Source organism: Pteropus vampyrus, unplaced genomic scaffold, assembly GCF_000151845.1.
Source record: "Pteropus vampyrus isolate Shadow unplaced genomic scaffold, Pvam_2.0 Scaffold128, whole genome shotgun sequence".
NCBI lineage: Eukaryota > Metazoa > Chordata > Mammalia > Chiroptera > Pteropodidae > Pteropus > Pteropus vampyrus.
Window position 1 is genome coordinate 3316538 of NW_011888909.1, and position 22860 is coordinate 3339397.

The following is a 22860-nucleotide window of genomic DNA, read 5'->3' on the forward strand; positions in this document are numbered from 1 at the left end:
GACTCTCAAAGTATGGTTTCCTATACTAGAGCATGCCCCCTCTTGGGTCTTGTTAGACACACAAATACTAGGGCTCATCTCTAGATCTTCTGAAAATGAAACTGTGGGGGAGGAGCTGGCAATCTGTTTCAAGACCTCTAGAAATACTGATGTGCCCTCCAGTCTGAGAATAATAGTCTTGCATATAGGCCTATTTTTCCATCTTGAACATGGCTTCCTCAGGCTCCCTGGGTTGCTCTGAAATCTCTGTTCAAGTACCCTAAACCTATGTGGAAGGAAAAAGGGAAATAATTACTATTACTGGCTGCTCAATGTTGAGCATTTACACACTGCCAGGGATAATCTTAGGCATCTATGTATATTGACTTGTTTAATGCTCACCACAACCCTATGAGGTCCATATTATTATCACACCCCTTTTGTAGTTGAGGAACTGAGGCACAAATTGACTGGTTTAATTGCCCAGGGTCACCCAGGTAACAAATGGTAGCACTAGGTTCTGAACCTGAGGTGGTCTGACCTGGTCTGAATGTGCAACTACACATTAGAGATTTCAGCGCCCTCCCCACCCAGGTTCCATTTTTTTCTCCTTTCCAAATGAATACCACTCTGTATGAGTTTGGTAGGGTCGCCATAACAAAATATCACAGACCGGGTGGCTCAACAGTTTATTTTCTCACGTTTCTGGAGGCTGGAAATCAAGGTGTCAGCAGAGCTTCTCCTAAAGCTTCTCAACTTGGTGTACAGATAGCTGCCTTCCCACTGTGTCCCCGTGTGGCCTCTCCTCTGTGTGCATGCCCCTGGTGGCTCCGTGTGTCCAAGATCTCTTCTTATAAGGACATCAGTCAGGTTGGATTAGGCCCACCCTAACCACCTCATTAACTTAATCATCTTTTTTCAGGTCTTATCTCCAAATATGGTCACATTTGGAAGTACTGGGGCTTAGGGCTCCAATACACGAATCTGAGGCCAGTACAATGTAGCCATAACATTCCTGTTCCCCTACTATCCACGCCTTTGGCTGACAGGAACTATATCATGTCTCTGTACCCTTGGGGACTCTTTCACCCCCATCCATCTAAACACTTCATCCCCTGTATTTCTTCCTAGGTCACATGGGTGCATCATTCTCAGAGACAACAACCAGGACCCAGGGAGGTTGCCTCTACATATGTTGCAAATATATGGCTTTGATTTGTCAAAAATTGCCTTGTATAACTAGGATGTGAGAGGTTTGCACAATATCTGTAAATACAGCCTTTCTGGGTTTGCAATCAGAGGTAACAATGTCTCTTAAAGTATTGTTGTGAACCGCTTGCATCTAAATCACCCAGGCTGTTCCTGGACCCCATGAGTGACCTATAGCATGAGGCTTTCCAAGGGCAGATCTTTGGAGTGTGTGTATCTAAGAATCCCCTCTCTGTCAGTCCTTCCTAGCCTCCTACATCTGGAGAATCTTATGTACATAAAGGTATCAACCTTTATGACTGTGAAGTTAGACACATTTGGCCTGTATTTCAGATCTTCCATTACTAGGTATGTGACCTTGGGACAAGTTAGTATCTCTGAAACTGTTTCTTAATTTGCAAAGTGGAATTAATCTAGGTAATTAATGGAATTAATCTAGCAACCTCCTAGGGTTGCTGAAAGGATTAAATTAGATCATGTAAACAACGCACTTTATACCACCTGCTTCTTATAGAGGAAGTGTGCTGTCTCTGCTAGCATGACTTCTGCCACCATGGCAGCATTTCCACTATTGGGAAAAGATTTCTTTTACCAATCCTGTTAACATTGCATCTGGTGCATGACTATGTGTCTGGACTACTCAGGACACACTGTAAGAACCCGTGTGTGTGCAGATGGAGACGCCCGCATAGCAGCTGATAAACAGGACCAGGGGACAGTGGGAAAACAGGAATGCTGGCCAGGGAAGGAGCACAGGCCACAAAGAAGAGAAATCTCAGAGGACATCTGCCAGCCTGCAGCAGTGGGGATCTAAAAGCCAGACCTCAATTCTATCCAGCTGTATACCTTGGACTCTGGAAGAACATATTTGCCCTGGGCTGGTGTGTCAGAGATTTTTTTTGACTCACACTATCTGAGTTGTCTTTTCTATTAAAATTAACACAGAAAACGTTTCTGCAATCTCTTAACTTCTTGAAGATCTGCTTGTATCACAGTGGGTTGGATACTCATTTGAAATGGCATGTTTATGGACCTTCTTGTATCTTGTCACTTGTAGAGGAGCTGAAGGCCCCCTTGGAGGAGTACGTCCACAAACGCTACCCGGGGCTGGTAAAGGTGGTGCGCAACCAGAAAAGAGAGGGCCTGATCCGAGCGCGCATCGAGGGCTGGAAGGCGGCCACCGGCCAGGTCACTGGCTTCTTCGATGCCCACGTGGAATTCACCGCTGGCTGGTAGGTCACAAGCTGAGCCCTAGGGGCATTCAGGACCGGAGTATGGTCAGGAGGGGCTAGAGTCTAGGAGGTAGGTTACTTTGGCTGTTTCTTCTGGGGCACTGGAAAGATGGAGAAAAAGGTAATTGAAGAAGAAGGTAAGACTATAGTCTAGGATAAAACTGAGAAGCAGGGAGAAATTTGTCATTGTCTACTCAATCCATCATTGTCATCATCACATGTCCCTTGTGGTTCCTCATTATAGGGCAGACATGGTGTCTCAACTTTCACTAAGTTATGCTGCAGTAATAATCTCCAACCTCTGTGACTGATGACAACAAAGATTTATGTCTTGTCCATGTGGCAGGTCAGCTGCAGGTTGTCTGTGGCTCTGCTCCATATAGCCTCTGCATTCTGAGACCCAAGGAGCACTCCTGTCTAAGACATACTATTTTTTTGGCTCAGAGAAAAGAACAACAGGTGAACATTACAATGGCTATGAATGTTTCTGCTCTGATGTGACATCATCACTTCTGCTCACTGGTCAAAGCAAGTCGCATGTCCAAGCTAAACATTAATTGGGGTTGAGGGAGAGAGTAGGGAGACACTGTAGGCCACATGGTAGCGGGCAATATGTCTGGGAGGGGAGCAAATTACTAGGATCAGTTGTACATTCCGTAACAGACTGGGAGATCAAACTCCTCACTCCAGCAGCATTATTTGAACAAAGTCTTCTGTCCCCATGCTCAGTAACTTGCACCACGCAAAGACAGGCTGAGCTGGCTGCTTCTATATGCACATCACCACACCAGCCTGGGAGAAGCATTGTGCATTCAAGGAGGCAGTGGGGCTTTGGAGTTGGGTCTGAAGCCAGACCCTCTGGGTTAGAAACCTGGTTCTGCCACCACCTGGCTACATGGCCTGAGGTAAGCGATTTAACCTCTCTGGAACTCAGTTTCCTTATTTGTAAAATGGTAACCATAGTATCTATCTCATAGGATTGTTGTCGGATTTACATTAACCGGCACATGTGACATATTTAGAATGGTGCCTAGCTCGGAGTAAGTGATTAATAAATACCAGCTCTCATTAGCTCATTAGGAAAATGTGTGTCCAAAGATTAGCAAAGGCAACGTGCAGTCAGTGTGACTTGAGTAAGGTGGAGAAGATGATCGAAGAGTTGAGAGGAAGGAGAGAGCCTTCTTACTGGGAGAAATTAGGGAAGGCTTCTTGGAAGAGGTGGCAGGTAATAGTAAGCCTCCGTAGATGGCCAGACTTCCTGCCAGTGACAAAAGGCATTCCTGAAGGACAGCAGCATGAGTGAAGACTTGGAGGGGGCAAAGCGCTGAAGCACATCTAGAAGCTGTGGAAAGTCCGTCCCATTTGGCTTTAGCCTAGATTGTGTGTGCAAAAGTATTGGAGGCAGTAAATGGCCCAGCATATATTTTATTGCTCGTTTTAAATAGAAAGATGCGGTGAGCCAACAGGTAATTCAATAGCTGCAAATGAAAAGAGATGAGATGTAGGCCGAACGTTCTCATTATTCTTCCACATAATGCAGAGGAACGGGGTTTTCACTTGACTCTTTTACAAAGCATGAGCTCTATGCTAAGCAGGGATATTAATGCCCTGGCTTGTGAGAGCCATCTTCTCCTTCCAGAATATGGGGAGTGATCCCTTCCTACCCCTGCCGCAGAGACACACACTGGCAGGTTGTCTGACCATCTGCTTTTTCCTAAGCCAGCAAGGCTATGCCTCGAACCCTGAGCCAAGTCCCTACTTTCTCCTGCTGCAGCCCTGAGGGACGGGCTAGCTAGGAGGCAGGATTCTGCCTGCGTTTGCATTTAATTCATTCTCGCCTACCATTGCTAACCAATTCAATTAGATCCCTTTTAAGAAATCAATTAAATAATCAATTAAAACAACTGAAATAGTCACACACACAAAGAAGCTAGTGAAATACTTATTAAAATCAGGCCACCAAAAGTAGAAGTGACCTATTTTGGGAAAGGGAATTCAGCTCCTACAGAAAATGCATGAGGCATCTGCCAGTGCCCTGAGGGGAAACTGAAAACACTGTACAAAACTGTAATGTAATGCAAATCATAGAGTCCAGAAGGCCTTGCTTTGGCCTACACAGGGAGGTATAAAAGACAGGCCTGGCACTTCCTGGGGAGAGGCCCTCGTGTTCTGAATTCTCGCTCCAGGCCTCCCCTGCAGGCATCAGCACGCTGCTTCCCAGAGCTGCATGATCCAACTGGGGGCCAATCCGGAGCCTCAATTTCTATCTGAATTCCAGCCTGCCCATGCCCGACCTTTAGCTGCGTTGCTTCTTTTTGTTCCCTGTGTTCTTGGGGTCTGTGCCAGTTGAGGTGTGGGCTACCTCAAGAGAGAGATTTTATTTCTGCTTCTCTGTGTTTCAGGGCTGAGCCGGTTCTATCCCGAATCCAGGAGAACCGGAAGCGAGTGATCCTCCCATCCATCGATAACATCAAACAGGATACTTTTGAGGTGCAGCGGTACGAGAACTCGGCCCATGGGTACAGCTGGGAGCTGTGGTGCATGTACATCAGCCCTCCGAAAGACTGGTGGGACGCCGGAGACCCTTCTCTCCCCATCAGGTCTGTGGGGCACAAGTTCTGGTGGCCACTGAGTCCCAGAGGACAGAGGAACTGAGGGAGGGAAGGAAGGAGAAATGCCTGGGGTGCAGCAGCATGCGTAAATAGCTGCTTTAGGAATATTGGGTGTCCCACCATCACAGTTTTCTTGCTGAGGAGGGACATAGCGTTTTGCAACTTTAGCTAAAGTTTTCAAAGGCAGCGTGTCCAACAGCGATACTGAAAGATGGACACTGACAGCGGTGCTCACACTTCTCGATTCTTCCTCCTATCTCATGAGCTGTGTTCAGGAGCTTCGAAGTACAAAACTGAAAACGTATTAATTCCTGAGGCCCTTTCATACTTGCAACTTTTATTATCACAGTGCTTCCCACTCTTTTCCATGATACAGGAACACATAGAAAAGGAAAATATTCGTGTGACACCTAGGGTAACTGAGGGCCTCTGGGCAGCTCTGTAAGATAATTGTCCTTGGTCCCACCCAGCTTCCACTGGAGATGAGGAGATAGTACCCATGGCATACCAGTTGGGAAGCTCACATATAAAGGATGTTGAATGAAGTAGGTGGCTTTTGATGCCATGTTTGTTTCCTATGGGTGTTGTAATGAATTACCACACACTTAGTGGCTTAAAGCACGCACATTTATTCTCTTACATTCTGAAGGTAAGAAATCTTAAACAAGCCTAGCAGAGCTAAACTCAAGGTGTCTGCAGAGTTGGATTCTTCTGGAGGCTCAAGGAGTGAATTCATTTCCTTGCCTTTTCCAGCTTCTAAAGGCCGCCCACAATCCTTGGTTCATAACTACATCTCATCTCCCTCCCCCTGCTTCCTTCATTAGAGGGCCTTTTTCTTTCTTGCCTATCTCGAATAAGTGCCCTTGTGTTGACATCTGGGATCCACATGAATAATCTAGGATAATCTCCTCATCTCAAGATCCTTAACTTAATAACTTAATCACATCTGCGAAGTCCTTTTTCCCATATAAGGTAGCATTCGCAGGTGGAAGTCTTTTTTGGGGTAGGGGGGCATTGTTCAGCTCACCACAAATGCTCTGATTTTCAATTAATATGATACTTGAGTTATAGTTTAGAACTTTCTGTGAGTTCTAGTTGAGGACCAAACTGACTCTTAAAATCTTCATGGTTCTGTCTTAAGTTAGAGGAGTGGGGAGAGGTGCTCTTACTTTTCCCCAGTTTTAGGACAGTGTTTGTTGTTATAAAGAATAGTGGAATAGGAGTGAGAACATTTTACAAGTAGTCATGAAATTCTTTTTCATCTTACAATTTTTTTTTTTTATGAACAATAGTAAGATTGTGAGATGTACAGACCTCCCACCCCATATTCTTTTGTTTTCCTCCTCAAACCGAAAGCTGAAGAATTGCATTAGAGTAGAGTTACCTATGGGAAATCTGTGTAACAAAGAAGATGGTTCTTTGGATCAAAAAATTCCTCAGCTGAAGATGCCTCCACCGCTTAGTTCCCATCCCAACCTAGATGGTCAGTGTCTTTGTGCCATGCTGCAGGGCCATACTCAGCTCTCTGCAAATAATTGTGTCAGCTTTACTAAGGTGTTTTCCGAGAACCAAAGCAAAACCTTCAGGATGTTTAAAATTTAATGGGTGCGATACCACCTCACATCCATTAGCATGGCTACTAAAACAAAACAAAACAAAACAAAACAAAAAAAACAAAACAGAAAATAACAAGCGATGACAAGGATGTGGAGAAATTGGAACCTTTATACACTGTTGGTGGGATTGTAAAATGGTATAGCCACTATGGAAAACAGTATGACAGTTCCTCAAAAATTTAAAAATAGAATTATTATATGATCCAGCAATTTCACTTCTGAGTATATAGCCAAAAGAGTTCAAAGCAGAGTCTCAAAGAGATATTTGTACACCCATGTTTATGGCAGCATTATTCACAAAAGTCAAAAGGTGGAAGTCCTCCAAGTGTTCATCAACAGATGAATGGATAAACACCGTGTGCTATATATATACAATGATATTATTCAACCTTAAAAAAGGAAGGAAATTCTGACACATGCTACATATATGGATGAACCTTGGTAATGTTATGTTGAGTGAAACAAACCAGCCACCAGAATACAAATGCTATACGATTTCACTCATTTGAGGTACCTTACAATAGCAAAGTTCGTAGAGACAGATAGTAGAATGGTGGTTTCCAAGGGCTAGGGAGAGGGAGGAATGGGGAGTTGCTATTTTTAATGGGTATAGAGTTCAGTTTTGCAAGATGAAAAAAGTTCTGGAAACTGGTTGCACAATAACATGAATGCACTTAGTACTACTGAACTGTACATATAAAAATAGTTAAGATAGTACCTTTTATGTTATGTGGTTACCACAATTTAAAAAATTAGTGGGGAGTGCTTAAAGATTTTGGTGGATTTTGTTGCCATAGATTTTGATGGGATGAAATTCAAATGATGAACTGACAAACAGCGAGCTTTATATTTTTGGCCAAATGATGCTTTCTTCCTGACATACAAGAAGGCTGACCTCTAGCCTTGATAAATAAGGGAGTGAGGGTATGGCAGTGGCGTTAGCAACAGAGAGAAAGTGCTTTGGGATGCTCAGAAAACACAGCTATCCCCGCATACATAAGACACTAAAATGAAAATTAAGCTTGTAATAATTTTATGAGTTATGGTAACATTAATTGATGATTAATACACATTTTAAAAAGACTAAAGAAAAGTTGTGATCATGAATCATTAATTTACATGCATCTCTGATGTACAAAATAGAATCACATACCAATGATCTCTTTTTAATGTATCATAACATAAAATGTTTAATTTATTAATAGTTGATGGAGATATTTAATTGTAGGAATGAATTTTTATGGTCCTTCTGATGTTGTTAAGCAGATACAATGTAATTCTTAAATGTTAGGAGATGGTGGTTTTCCCTCCCCACTGTGATCCCCAATATTTTAATAGTAATGATTGTATTCGATAAGGAGAACTTTTTCACAATGCAAATGGCATTAGATTGGACTAGTCTTTACATACAGAGTCTTCCTGGTAGGCAACACGATAAAGGAGATTTTACATTAAGGGAATTTATATCCTCTATTTCAATTCTTTCCCTCTTTCTTCCTATGTATCTTCTGCCTGGCAAACAGCTGTTTCCCAAAGTTATCTGTTTGTCTTCTGTTCTTCTTTGTCTACACCAGTTTCAGGTATAGAGAGTGGGCAGGTGCCATTAAAGAGAGCAGGGCCATGTGTAAGGGGTGGAGATAGGGACTGAAGAACACATGCCACCAAGGAGGTAGCTGCTGACAGTCCCCATGATGTCGATGGGGAACAGAGGGCCAGCATTGTCAGGTCCTCAGACTTTTAAGAAAAGATACCAATCCAGACCATTTCATAAAATTTCCTGAATTCTAAATGTTGGCAATAAATCCCTCTTCTTCAAAACTACAAGTGCCAAACGTTTCTAGACTGATGTGACCACCTGAGTCCCCAGAATTTGGTCTTTGCTCTACGTGTGTTCATTTGGGGACCTCTGTCATTCCCAAGACAGCCTTACTCTATGCTTCTCACACTGGAAGATGGAGGAACCTGTGATATGTGGCACAATTGTGGGGCTGAGGGATTCGGGGAGAGTGTGACTCAAAGCCATAGGAGAAACATGGCTGGACTTCTTGGAGCTTGAGTTAAGCCATGAGAGGTCCCCTCCTGCCTGCATTGTGTGTCACAGCCCTCAGCTTGCCTCTGAGATTCTTGAGTGAAAGACTTTGAAAAGCATTGACCCAGCTCTCACCTTTGTGCAGAGAAGGCTCTCAAATCTGTCTTAAGCTCCGATTTTCCTCCAAAGAAGCGTCATCTCCAATGTCACATCAACAACCTACTATTAGACCAGTTGAATTTAAACTTTTTTGAGTCAAGGATGTCTCTGATAATATAATGAAAGCCAGAGATCATATCACCCCTGAACATTAATAAATAGACAGAATTTTGCATATAATTTCATGAAGTTTATGGGTACCTTGAAGTCAAGCTCCTAATGATCTACAGGGCTTCTATTCAGAATGACTGCTAGATATTTCTCCTTGCCTCTCCTTTGGAGATCCTTTCTTTACCATTTTTATTGTCCACTAGTCTATATGCTTTATAAATCCAGGATTGTGGCTATTTTAGTTGTATCCCCAGTATTTTAGTTGTATGCCTAATGAGTACCTGGCATTTGGTAGGCATGCTGAAAATATTAATTGAATGAATGACTAGATGAATGACATCTGAGTCTCAGAAGAGAGGACAGGTCTAGTGAACCATTTAAAAGAGGATAAGGTTGCCCAGAGGTACATTGGAGTAGGAGAAAGAAAACCCCAATATTTTGGGGGATGAAAGGAGCCTTCATGAAAGAGACTGACAAGTCATGAATGGTCAGAGAAGTATGAGGACATCCAGAGCAGTGATGTCACAAGGTTTCAATAACAGGAAGACTGAAAGTACCTTTTGGTTTAAGGGATTGGCTCATCATAACCTTAGTGAAACCATTTTAATGAAGTGTGTGAGTCTGAAGCTAGATGGCAGTGGGTGGAGACATGAATGGGACATGAAGAACGAGGAGAGTGAGTGCAGATTATATTTCTGAGATGTTTGAGGTGGGGCGGGACTTGGAGAAGAGAGAGGCAGAAACTGTGGAGGAAGGCACAAAATTAAGTGACATGTTTTATAGAATGGAAGACACTGAGCAAGTACTTCTAGCACAATTAACAAATAGAACTCATGGTTTACATTTATAAAACCTCGATTGCTTTGGTTTCTTCCTGTTGCATTGAATTTGTTTAGTGCAATGAGTCCTTCTCTTGCCCCATGAAAACTCCAGCAGATCCCATAATGTTTCTTACTGTTGTTGGGTAATGAAAGTCCTAGGGTCACTTTAAGTCACAAACTAGCCTCATTTTGTTATTGAAATTGTCCTCCTCTCCCTCAGCTGTGGCGTGCTGCTCACTGACCCTTTGCAGTGGAAGAGGGACTGGAGCTCTTATTCTTTCTCTTCCTCACTCACCTTTCCCTCAGGAGATGCAGAGTCTGTTCCCACCCAGGGCCAAGGAAGGGGTAGGGGTGGGGGTGGAGGGACAAAGGAGAATAGGAGGGTTCTTGTTTGAGTGACTTATGATGTTTTTGTGTTTTCTGGGGCAGCAGGTGCATAAAGCTGGTTCTTTCCTGGGGCACGTGGAGGGTTCTTTTGACGGCTCAATGGAGGCTGTGGGGAATCGGCACCTCCATGCTGCTTTCTCAGGCCAGTAGGATCTCTCCCTCGGCTGGCCTTTCCCAGTGCTCCCTCCAGTCTGCCTTCGCATCCATACCCTCTTGCTGCTAGGATCTCACACTCCAATAAACCACTACTTTTACCCCCTAATTATTTAATTTACATATGTATTTAAAACATTTGTTTCTTTCCGGCTTTACTGAGGTATCATTGACAAATAAAAATCATATACATTTAAGGCAAAACATGATGTTTTGGTATACATATACACTCTGAAATGATTACCCTAGCCAAGCTGATTGATACATCCATCACCTCACAGTTACCTTTTTTTTTTAATGGTGAGAACACTTAAGATCTACTATTTTAGCAAACTTCAGGTAACAGTATATTATTATTATTATGAACTAGAGTCACCATGCTGTATGTTAGGTCTCCAGAACTTATTCATCTTAAAACTTGAAGTTTGTACCCTTTGACCAGCATCACCCCTTCCCTGCCCTCAAGCCCTGGCAACCACCACTCTAGTCTCTGTTTCTGAGTTTAACTTTTTTAGATTCTACATATAAATGAGATCACGCAGTACTTGTCTTTCCATTTCTGTCTTGTTTCACTTAGCCTGTTTTCCAGGTCCATCTATTTTGTTGCAAATGGCAGATTTCCTTCTTTTTAAAGGCCGAATAGTATTCCATTGTGACTGTATACACCATGTTTTCTTATACATTCCTCCATTGATAGACATTTATTTTTTTTTTTCTATATCTTGTAAGCCACCACCTCAGACATTATCTTTTTTGTTTTGTTTTGTTGATGACTTTTTTTAATTGTGGTAAGAAACACATAACAAATTTTACCATTTTTTCTATTTTAAAGTATAAAATTCAGTGGAATTATGTTCACAGTGTTGTCCAACCTTCACCACTAGTTCCAGAATTTTTTCATCACCCCAGAGACCCTTTACCCTTTAAATAGTCATTCTCTATTCCTCCCTCCAACTCCTGATAGCTACCAGTCTACCTTCTGTCTCTATGGATTTGCCTATTCTGGACAATTTATATCAGGGGAACCGCACAGTATGTGTTTTTGTGTGTGTGTGTGTGTGTGTGTGTGTGTGTCTTGCTTCTTTTACTTTGCATAAAGTTTATGAGGTTTTTTCTTGTTCATACACATAGCATGTATCAGCACTTCATTTCTTTTTGTAAATGAGCTTTTATAGTGACTACATTTAAAGTGGCCACAGGTCAGCATCCCTTCTGGGATGCATATCTGATTTCCAAGATTCACATACCTTGGTCCTGCATGGGAGAGAAAAGGCAACTTCCCACACACAGAGGGGAGCTCCCTCTGCTCCACAGGCCACTTTTCTTTTGCTAAGATGACTCAGGCACCAGGGAGGATGTTTCTCCACTGCCAAGAGCACTGAGCACCAGGCTTTGGGTCAGATGGCAGCATCCTGCCTCCTCTCCTCGGGGAGGAGGACTCAGTACAGCTCACTCCTGGGAAGCTCTCTCAACGCATTCCTCTCCCAGACTTTACTTACTTGCCCTCATTAGTCGGCTGACTGATTTTGGTTATCTGCTTTGAAAATTTTGCATGATCTCTTTGAATATAGTGCCTATTGTCTGAACATCCTCAGCCCAAATGAGAACATGAAAGGTCCTGTTTTAACACAGTGCATACAGCTGAGGGCATGGAGCAGCGAGAGAGGAAAAGTCTGAAGCCATAGAAGAGAGAGCTGATCAGAAAAGAAGGATCCTGAAGAGGGAGGAGTGGTGTCAAGAACATGAATAGTAGTTTGGTCTTGAGGAACAGAAAGGGAGAACTCATGCTGTATGACCCACATTTCCCCTGTGAATTAGGAGGAAATCACTGCTAAAAGTCAGAGTTAGGCCTTGGATTCGGTGATACAGAAAAGTGATAAAGGTCTGGAATAATTGCCTAGAAAAATGGCAATAGGTGAGCTGGCCAGGACTGCAAAAACTAATTGATGGCTGTTGTGAGGGTCCAGGAAAATAAATTTCCCAGGAGGATTTCTTGACAAAAACTATGAATTCAGTTGTCAAACTTAAAATTTGTTATTTATAATATTATGTGAAAAATAATAGCAAAAATAAGAATGAGGAATATAATGTATTTAGTCTGAAGTCATCTTGGTTGGATATACCATGAGTTCATGGAAACCTGGCTTAGATTAGCATCCTTCGGAGGTCTGCAGCTCACAGCTTGGGAATCACTCATCTTCACAGGTCTTTCCAGCTGTAAAATCCCTTGACTTTTACCACAGGAGGGAAAGGTCGATGGTGTCATCAGAGACGGAACACTTTATAGCACATGGCTTTCAGGGCACTGGCGGAAAGCTGAGTCAGGCATCTTCTGTGAGGTGCCAGTGGTGCCTGTCTACTCTGTTAGGTGGCCCTGTAATTAGTGACATTACTCATTAGTAACTAATTCAAACTGATGGTTAAAATTAGCGATCCTTAATCCAACATATAATTTGATAAAAATTATAAGGTACAGGAGCCATTATTGCCTGTTAGATAATTTTAGTTGAAAGGGCTGTCCTGGATATGTATAGTTGCTGGGATCTCAAATTCTGTGCACAAATGTATATAAAAAGAGGTTATTTTTTTCCACCATAGAGGAATATGATTAACTTATACAGAGGAAATTTTTAAGTGAAGTACTGAATTTTCTTAGACTTTGAAATAGAGATAGCTTCCCTATGCAGGGTTTGGGCAATCCAAGTCCACTAGATTAACTCATTACTACATAGTGAGAACGGGGTGTTTCAGGGCTAGTGAGGAGACTAAAGATAATGAATGTGCATTTAAAAGTAGAGAGGAAAAAGGTACAGGAAAGGTGGAAGACTGAGAAGACCACCTTATAGAGCTCTCTAAAAGCCAAAAAGAGGAAGCCAGACTCAACCCACTGGTCTAATGAAGTTGACTGAAGTGAATAAAAAGCTAATTAACAGAAAGTAGGTAGTGGTCAGCTAGGTCTGGGGGGAGGTATGGGGTGAAGAATGACTGCTAATGGGTATGGGTTTTTTAGGACAGTGATAAAAATATTTTAAAATTGACTTGGGTGATGATTGCCCAACTCTGTGAACATACTAAAAACTATTGACTTGCATACTTTTAATAGGGAATTGAATGGAATGTGAATTCTATCTTAGGAGCTGGTGGCCACCAGCAGGTGGCAGATGGCCAATCTTACAATAAGATGAAGACAGTTGGAATTGATTCTTGGCTCAGAGTCATGTGTGGTCCCTCTTTCATGGGAGATGGAAGAGCAGCACAGAGTATGCTAGGCAGTTTAACTGGGTTCTAATTGCAGAGCAGCATAATTTGTCATGGTAGAGTCACAAGCAGGGATTCAGAAACCAAGGAACACGCTGGACAGAAGCTGAGCATTGCACAGAGCTGGACTAACCGGACCAGTACTGTTAATGCACCTGGGTTAGGTATACAATGTTGGCCAATTGCAGCTTGTTGTGGGTAAGGACAGTTTGAAAACCGCAGTGGTTTGTACTTCCCTTTGGGTATAGGAAAGGAGAGTCAGAAAAGGAATCTAGCTCAGGGGCTAGGTGAAGCCTGTCACAACTCAGGAAGAGAAAAATCATAGTGGAAAACCTAGACATTCTCCACCTTTTCCTGACTTCCAGTAACTGAGGAATGATCTGTTCAATGTTACCACCAATGGAGTCTGTTTCATTAGGTAAGTCACTCGCCATTTGTGTAAATAAGCTTTTAATTTTCTTATCCATAAAACCTACCTAATACTTAAAGATGTATTGTTCCAGTAGCAGAAAATTTCCATAACAAGGCATTTGGTCCCTTAGATTAAAATCACTAAGTGTAAACTCTCTGAAGTAATGGCATGAGGTGTTGTAGATAATCAAATGTTTCAGTTAATAGAGTTCTACTACAAAGGCAAGACACGGGGCAATTTACTGTTAATAATAAAAAAACCTCCGCAAAACTCCGCTTGCTTTCTTCATGGGAAAATCCTGGAGAAGCCCAGTTGATAGTAGGTCAATAGTGGTTGACACAGGGGTTTCCTATCACTCCAAAAGAAATATCATTGTAAAATAGGATCAGGAATAGGGGTTGGCTCTATGGTGTTGCATTTGTTCATCTCTTTGCTTCATGAGCGTTTATTAATTCCTATTGTTTATAAACCTCTGTTCTAAGCAGAATGGAACATACTCTCCTTGTGTTTCAGTCCTCCTCAAATTTATTCATGTTTGTAGATTTTTAAGACCCCAGGTGAGGTCTCAGTGAATGAAAATGGCTGTTGGAGAAACAAAGAATGGGAGTTTGCCCTTCTGCAAGATTGTCTAATTGAAGACATGTCCCTTTCTTTAAATCGTTTGCTATTTGGTCAGTTAGCTGCGAAGAATACCTAGTAATGATCACAGTGATTCTCAAATGACCCCACGTCGGCTCCACGATGGAGTAGAAAGAACATGCCCAGGATCCCTAGACTTGTTTTCTGCTCTAGATATGACCACTTGCCTTGTGCTTTAGTTCTCTGTAAAACAATGAGAGGTGCTACAGACCCATTCTATAAGACCTTAGACAAGTTACTTAACCTCTCTGTGCATCAGATTCTTCATCTGTGAATGGGGGTATTAAATTATTTTACAGGGTTGTGAGACTAAATGAGAAGATACATGTAAAATGCTTAAAATGGTGAGATAATACATGTAAAATCCTTTAAAACGGTAGCTATTATGATTGTTGTTGCTGCTGTTACCTTTGCTCCTTGGTACCCTACCATGGCAAGTCTTACTCCTCACTGTGGGACTCCTACAATCCTTTTCTTATCTGGTCCATACATACAACCACATGGTTATGAAAAACAGCCCGATCATTAGATATCCCTGACTCTGTATCCCACATACGGAGCAGAGCCCCGGGTGCTAGCGAAGCAGAGGCATTTTTAATGCTAGGGACTTACACAGGAAAATAAGGGAATTTGCCCAAGTCATTCCCTTCAGGGAGGCTGTTCATTACAAAATAGAAGTGTGGTTACACAGTGGTGAACACACTGCTTTTGGTGAAATGAGTGCTATTTTTTGATCTCACCAATGTGCCTTCAATACCAGCCTGGGTAGATCAGCGACTGATGTTGCTGCTAGATACCTTTCCTTTGGAAGCCAAGTCCCCAGGCAGTGCCCTGAAGCTAGAGCAAGGCTTTCAGGGTAACCAGTCTCAGCGATGACAAGCAGAAACCTGCCTCCATCAACCAACATGTATTGTGACAGCTCACAGCAGCAAGTAGGTGAATATGAATAATGTTGGATTTCCTCGCCGCTTACAAAGAGGTTCTATGTGGTGGGCCGCCAAAAAGCAGATCCTTTTCATTTTAAATTTAAGATTTTAAAAAATAGAAGCCATTTTACCTCTGAGTTAAATGGCAGCAATACCATTAACTTTAGCAAATTGATCTGGCAGGAGGAAGGTAGCTCAGATTCCTCTTTGGGTGGAGCTGGCAGGGTACAGTTGTGGGTGGGTGGGGGTGGGAAGAGACAGGCTCCAGCCGTTATTTTGGTAGCTTTTAACTCCCCGTATTTTAGAGGATTCCAGACCGTGCCATGTTCTGGGCCTTTTCATAGCCCTTGCTTCCCCTGTCCTTTCTTCCCATTTCTCTTTTCCACTCTACTCTCAAAGCCCAGAAAGTAAGCATAGAAGACTGGGACTGAGTTTAGACTAGAAGGTGCTCTTTCTTCATTCCTTCCCTGCTGCCCTGTAGTTTTCTCTGCAGCACAGTTTAGAAGTCTTTTCTTATCTCCCGGCCTGTCCAGTCCTCAGTGCATTATTATCCCTCCGTCATTTTTAGGGGGTGCTTCAGGTGAGATGACTAAGATATAGGTTAAGAATTGTTCTCCAACAGCGTTTTCCATTTTTCAGTTCTCCGGTAGTCCTTTCCAGGGTTTCATCCTCCAAGGTGGTTCCTTCTTATCAGGCCTTCCCAGGTGCACAGCGTTTGCTATGTTCGAGGCTCCATTTGGAGCCCAGCCCCTCTCCGTTTCCTTCTCTCTTTTATGGAGATGCAGGAACACGTGACTATTTCATTTCACTTAGATTGGAGAGAAAGCAAATAGAACTTCCTTTCAGAGCTTAGGAAGTTAATTCCTAACTTTCTAAGCACTGCTAACAGAGCCTATAGTGCCCTTCTCTGACAAATGAGCTGCCCGCTGTCCAGCAAAGAAAAACGACCAGTTGCTGTTGCCTTACTGGACACTGAAGCATTTTCAGTCAGTTGACCCAACACAGTTTTTTAAGGCTGCAGTTTTATCCAGACTCTCCTAAAGTAGGGAAATTTGGTCTGACATTTTACCATACCTATCTGGAATTTTAGGTCACAGTCTTCAGACTTTTTGCTGCAATGTGGCTCTAAAATTAGCTTCTGCAACCAGGCACACAAGAAGTCAGGAGCAATGGCTTCATTGTCCCCTAGAACTTCAGGTTGCTGTGTCCTTAAACCACTCTGGTAGCAGCAGATCCTCATAGCTCGTCACAGTGGAGGGGCTATGACAAGCTGGCTTTACTGTCACAAACAACCTAACTATCGGCAGAGCTTAATGGAGCAGAGACTCCTTTACAGCCTTTTGAGAATGAGGGTGTGTGAGGCCTGGGAAGCTCCTCCATTGCACGGGAGGCCCTTTGTAGACCTGGAAAGATGCCCACATCAGTATTTTGGAGTCTGACTTCTGTGTGTGAAGTTCAGGGGACACCGGGCTGCTAAGAAGTTTAACTTAATGGAAAAAGGAGAGAAATGTTCCTTAAGTGTCTTTCATTAACACTGAATTTCCAACTTCAGTGTCTGTGATGGCTGTGGGCGGTTTCATAGACAGAACCCGCTGGGAGTGGGCCATTCCTCGGCTTCACTTACCTGGTTTCAGTTGGAGCAAGGGCTCTGAGAACAACTCTGGGCAAGGCATAGCCTCTCACTTTAGAGGTCAACTTCATCTCCAATGCGAATCCAATTAGTTTGTGAAGCTATGTGTGTATCTATGTATTTGTCTTTTTTGCCATCACTCAGTAAAGGTTTGTAGCAAGTTTGCTTGCTTATGCTGAGAAACAAACTAACAATAACTCTTAATCCAGAAATTACTGTTACTTCTGTATATACCACCCCATCCTCCACCCCACTCCCAACAGTGACTGATCTATGTTATTATGAACTAAATGGAAGCAAAAAGGCAGTGAGGCCAAAGAAAGGCTGTGAATATAAACTCTTTCACCCTGCGTATGGCATTCTAGCCTCAATTAAATGCTCTGACATGGAGACAAATGATAAATTATCACATTTGCCATTAAGTTGTTAGGAAATTTCTTTAGTTCTAGATCTAATGTCTTGGACAGAAAAGTGCAGAATATTCAATCATTCATTCACTCACCAGCATATATTTATTGAGCTCTTATTATATATGCCAAGCTCAGCCAATTTGAAAATCTAGGCACTATAGCTGGATTTGGGTTATTGATAATACTCTGTCCCTTTGGGAATGCTTAGCCCCTTCGGGAAATGTGTTCACTCTCAGTTGGCTTCTGGGTGTATGGGGACAGGTAGGCAGGTGTGTTCTCCCTAGTGGCTGGAAGCCTCAGAGTCGTGGTGTGCCTCTCCCTCCCTTGGGCAGTGTCTCTGGCCCACCTGGCTGCTCCTTTCCCTATTGGTGTTACTGGCAGACATCTGCAGCTGCCTAACTTGCTATCTGACTTCTTGGCTTGGTCGGGGCTGGCCTGCCTTGGCTTGTGCTGGCTGTAGACACCAGAGCTTAGGTCATTTTTCTCCGCGTCCATTCCAGCCTCAGCAGAATCACCCGGCCCTCAGGGATGACCCTCAGCTTCCCCTCTTCCTTCCCTCTATGGGAACTGAACCTCCTGCCACATGCCACAGCGTGCAATCATGTTCACTTTGATGAGGTGGGCCCCAGATGGAAATGAGGCCACCTGTGAGGCAGGATCCTTTTATGATCTCCATGGAAAACAGAGACAGAAGCCTTCCCTCCCTCTTACCCTCTGTGCCAATGTCACTATGAAACACATTTCTCCCTCTCTCTGGGCCAACTCCAGGCACACATTACCTCTCACCGCCTTCCTTTCCCTTGTCTCCTTCACATGGGACTTTAGGTGGGAAAACTGTGTGCTTTCATTTAGCTGTGTGGTTTCTTAATTTTTCTCAGCACCAGCCCCAGTATTCAGTTTTAGTGGAGCGAGAGGGTTTTTGCTTCAATTTTAAGAGCCCCATGGTCTGCTTCCTCCCAGCTTAGCATCCCCTTCTGAAAGCAGAGGTGAAAAAAACAAGAAGATTCACAAATTGCTCACCTTACAACTTAGAGCAAAGGTCAGGTAGCTCCAAAGAGGAAAGAACACGAGCAGTTTTCAGTCACCTCCGCGGCACAGGCTTTGCCTTTTCTGGAGCAACGAGAAGGGGATTTCAGTATCCAGGTTTTAGAGGACAAGTGGGGGCAGCAGTGAGGACCCCTGTCTTTTCTCAGTCCTGCCCTCAACTCCCAGGCTTGTTTTTTCCCCCAGCTCCTTTAAGACCCTTGCTCTACCTTCTTGTCTGCAAACTCAGTCCTACTCTGGGTCCTGGGCCAAGGCATGTGATGTGGGTGGCCAAGACACAGTTCCAGCCCCTACAACGTGAGCTGAGGAGCAGTGTTCACCTTTCTAACCTTGAGCCTCCTAGGCACCCTTACCGGATCTCCTTGCTTCCACTTGTGAGCTTTGCTCCCCCAGGTCTTTGCTCTGATCATGATGCTCCCAGAGCCACGCTTCCACACCTAAACACTCCGTCCTGCAAGCATGTCATGTTCACAGAATCCTGGCTTCCTGGCAGTCAGGGGCCTTTCTCACTTTGGCCAGTCCCTTTCACAGGGGACACTGACTGTCCGCCCAGAGTTCTAGGCTACTGGAAATTGTGGTGCCTGCTTGCCCTGGTATCATTCCTCTAAATCCTGCTTCTTTGTTGCCTTGCTGCGCCCCTTGCCCCAGCTAAACGTTGCTGGAACTCCTTAAATGCGGTGACTTTGTCTAAAGGGCTGAACTTCTTCAGTCCACCTCTGTGTCCCTGTGGCTAGTACATGATATTCCTTGACTCTAAATGACTGCCTTGCCCTTTCCAACCCCGGTCTCCATGTATTCCCGCAAGCATACTCTCATACCTCTGAGCAGTAAAGGGTGGTGGTCTGATTACTTATAAATTTTATGTGAGTAGGACATACATACCCTTCTCCACCAAATCCTATAAGAGCTTCTTAAAAGTAACTATGCACAGAAAAAAAATCTCTTAAATCTTCTAGTCATCTCTGGAAAACTGGAATATTTGCTTGAAGAAACTTGAAATTGCAGGGACTTCAAATCCTAAAGAATATGAGGAGGGAGGAGCAGAGGCTGACAGCCATGAAATTAGAGCTCTGTAATTTGTCTATAGGCATTCAGAGAAGAAATAAGAATGGTTTTCTTTCCTGCTTCTGGTCCAGATGTTGTCTTCCAACCTAGCAGAGAACGAGGGCAGTGATGAGGAGATTGGAGACTATTAAAATCACACTGTAAAAATACTTTTCATTTTGTATTTATTGTAAAATTTATTATGCATCCATTATAAATCTAATATTTATTGTAAAAAATTTTAAATACAAAAATGTATTAGATAATCACTCATAATCACACCATCTAGAAACAACAACCATTGTGGTTCATTAATATCTAAGATTCGTTAGTATCTTACATATTTAAATTATTTTTTAGTTTTATAAAAATTATGTACGTGCATATTTAAAGTGTCAAATACATATTCTACATGGCCCTACTCACTCTCTAAAGGTACCACCCTCCACTCTTGTAAGTGATCCTTCTGTTTACCTCTCTATCTCTAAATAATACACGCTCCTACTTGTTTGTTTGTTTGTTTGTTTGTTTGTTTGTTTGAGATTTAGGCATGATTTCTTAACTTTCTACTATGGGAAATGAGGTAATAATGCTTTTCCACTCATCCACACCCATCCCTGCCACATTTATGTATACTTCTCATTCCTTCCGCCATCCTCCATTATAGTTTTAATTTTTTTTAGATCATTTGTAAAATATTTACCTTTGTTAAAACTACTTACAGCTCATCCACATAGTATACTTTGGTTATTTCCCCTTTCCTGCACAGCTTTTTGTTTTTTTCTGTACTTAGTCATTGTCTTTTTGTTCGTTTGCTTTGTTTCCTATATACTTTTTCACTAATTCGACCCCAGACCCTCTGAATCTTTTCTGAATTCCCTCCCAATCCTCTCAGCTACATTAAATATTCTATCCAGTTCATCTTTTTGAAAAAACTCTTCAGAGGGTTCTTTCCGTCGATCAGGACTGCCTAATATAACAGATTCTGGGGTTCTCTTCACATCTCTCCTGTGTTGGATGCCCTGAGTCCCATTCTCATGTCCTTTTTCCCTTGGCTTACTCCTCATTTTAGCGGTGCATACCCTCAAGTAAACTTTTTAGTCCTTGCATATCTAAAAATATCAATATTCCCACTTCCCACTTAGAAAGGTTTTTTTCCTCAGGTTTTGAAAGCAGTGTTCCATTGTCTTCCAAATTCCTACATGGCTATGGAGGATGCCAGAGCCATTCCGCCTTCACTTCTTTAAAGGTGACTTGTCTTTATTTCTTTAGAAATTCTTTTACCATGGGCATTATGAAATTTTATGATGATGTGCTTTGGGTTTACTTTTATCCATTGTGCTGGATACTCAGGAGAACTTTCCAATGGAAACTCATGTTCACCGTCGATGTTCTTCGTGTGCGTGTGTGTTCTCCAGTTTTGGAACTCTTTTCATTTGAGTGTTGAACTTCCTGGACTGGTTCTTTAATTTTCTTATCTTTATTGTTTTTTTCTTCATTATTTTGTCTTTTGGCTATACTTTCTGGGAAATTTCCTTAACTTTATTTCCTAAGCTTTCTATTTCTGCTTCTGTGTTTTAATTTTCAAGGATTTTTGTTGGTTCTCTAACTGATCTTTTGTCACAGCGCCCAGTTCTTGTTTTATAAATGCAATATATTCTCTATTTATCTGAGGATATTAATGTGATTTTTTCAAAACAAAAGGCATGTGTGTCTCTTAAACATAATGTTAAATCAAAGAATCCAGATCCCAAAGAGTATATACTATTTTATTCTTTCTATTTGAATTTCAAAATCAAGCACAACTAATCTACAGTTTGGAACTCAAGATAGTGATTATTTCAGGGCAAGTAGTCACAGGGTAATGAGTACATAGGGGGATTCTGGAAGAGTGGTCATCTTCTGTTTTTTGACTTGGATGATGGTTAAATGGGTGTGTTCTATTTGTGAAAATGAACAAAGCTGAACACTTGAGATTTGTGTGATTTTCTGTACATCTGCTCTACTTCAATAAAAGGTTTCATTCATTATTAATAATAACTGGACACATTCTGAAATCGTAAGTTCTAGTAATTTTCATTGATTTTTTTTATTTTTCAAGATAGATCATCACATTATAAACAAATAAGCATAATTTTGCCTCTTTTTTCTTTTCTCCTTTATACTTTTTTTATTGCCTCAAATGAAATCTACAGAGCAATATTGAATATTAATGGTGACAGATCTTTATCTCATTCTTCACTTAATGCAGTGCCTCGAGCATTTCACTGTTATGACTAATAATGGTTTGTTTTAAATAGACATGAGGTTAGGAAAATTGTCTTTCTAATTTACTGGGAGTTTTTTTGGGGAACATGAATGCTTTCACATGCCTTTTTGGTACTTATTAAGATGATTATGATTTTTTGTTTCAAATCATATTAATATGTTGTCTAAAATAGGGCCATATTTGTATTCCTGGAATAAACTCTACTTCGTCCTGGTGTGTTAATTGCCAGTATTTTAGTTAAAAATTTCAACCCTTGATGGATTAGTGAAATTTGTATGCAGTATTCTCTTGTGTATGTATGTGTGTGTGCTCTGTCTTTAAAAAAAAAATAACAGTCTTATTGAGATATAACTAATATCATACATTTTACTCACTTAACATGTTTACAATTAAATGACTTTTAGTACTGCATATTCACAAGGTTGTCCAACCATTATCATGATTTTAGTACATACTTATCACACTTAAAAGAAACCTCTTACTCATTTCTTCCCGACCCCCTCAGCTCTAGCAATCACTAATCTACTTCCAGTAGATTACTAGAATTAGTCTCTATAGACTTGGGTATTCTGGACTTTTCATGTAAATGAAATAAGTGGTACTTTGTGGCCGGCTTCTTTCACTTGGCATAATGTTTTCAAGGTGTGTGTACTGGCTTTACTGCTTTTATAATGAGCATTATATATGTTTGGAGAAAATTATTAATTTTTCATTTTCTTTTATATTCTGGGCTACTTCAGATCACATGCTGTTTTTCTATTCTTCAAAAAATTGACAAAATTTATTTCAAAACAGTAGAAACTGGGTCTAGTGTCTTTTTGGACAGTAATTCTTGATGACTTTTCCAGTGGTTACTCTATGCCTCTTTTCTAGTCTGTCTCAGAAAGCTTCCTGGATTGACATTTCTTCCATTCATTTAC

General features: G+C 41.9%; 1 protein-coding gene across 1 annotated transcript in view; it reads left to right on the forward strand.

Annotated features, from left to right (window-relative positions):
- The window catches only part of GALNT17 (polypeptide N-acetylgalactosaminyltransferase 17), a 427244-nt gene that overhangs the window by 210151 nt on the left and 194233 nt on the right, over nucleotides 1–22860 (forward strand). Inside the window, exons 4-5 of the mRNA XM_011366965.1 lie at nucleotides 2246–2420; nucleotides 4823–5020. Coding sequence (XP_011365267.1) covers nucleotides 2246–2420; nucleotides 4823–5020 — 373 coding nt within the window. The remainder of the gene's footprint in view (nucleotides 1–2245; nucleotides 2421–4822; nucleotides 5021–22860) is intronic.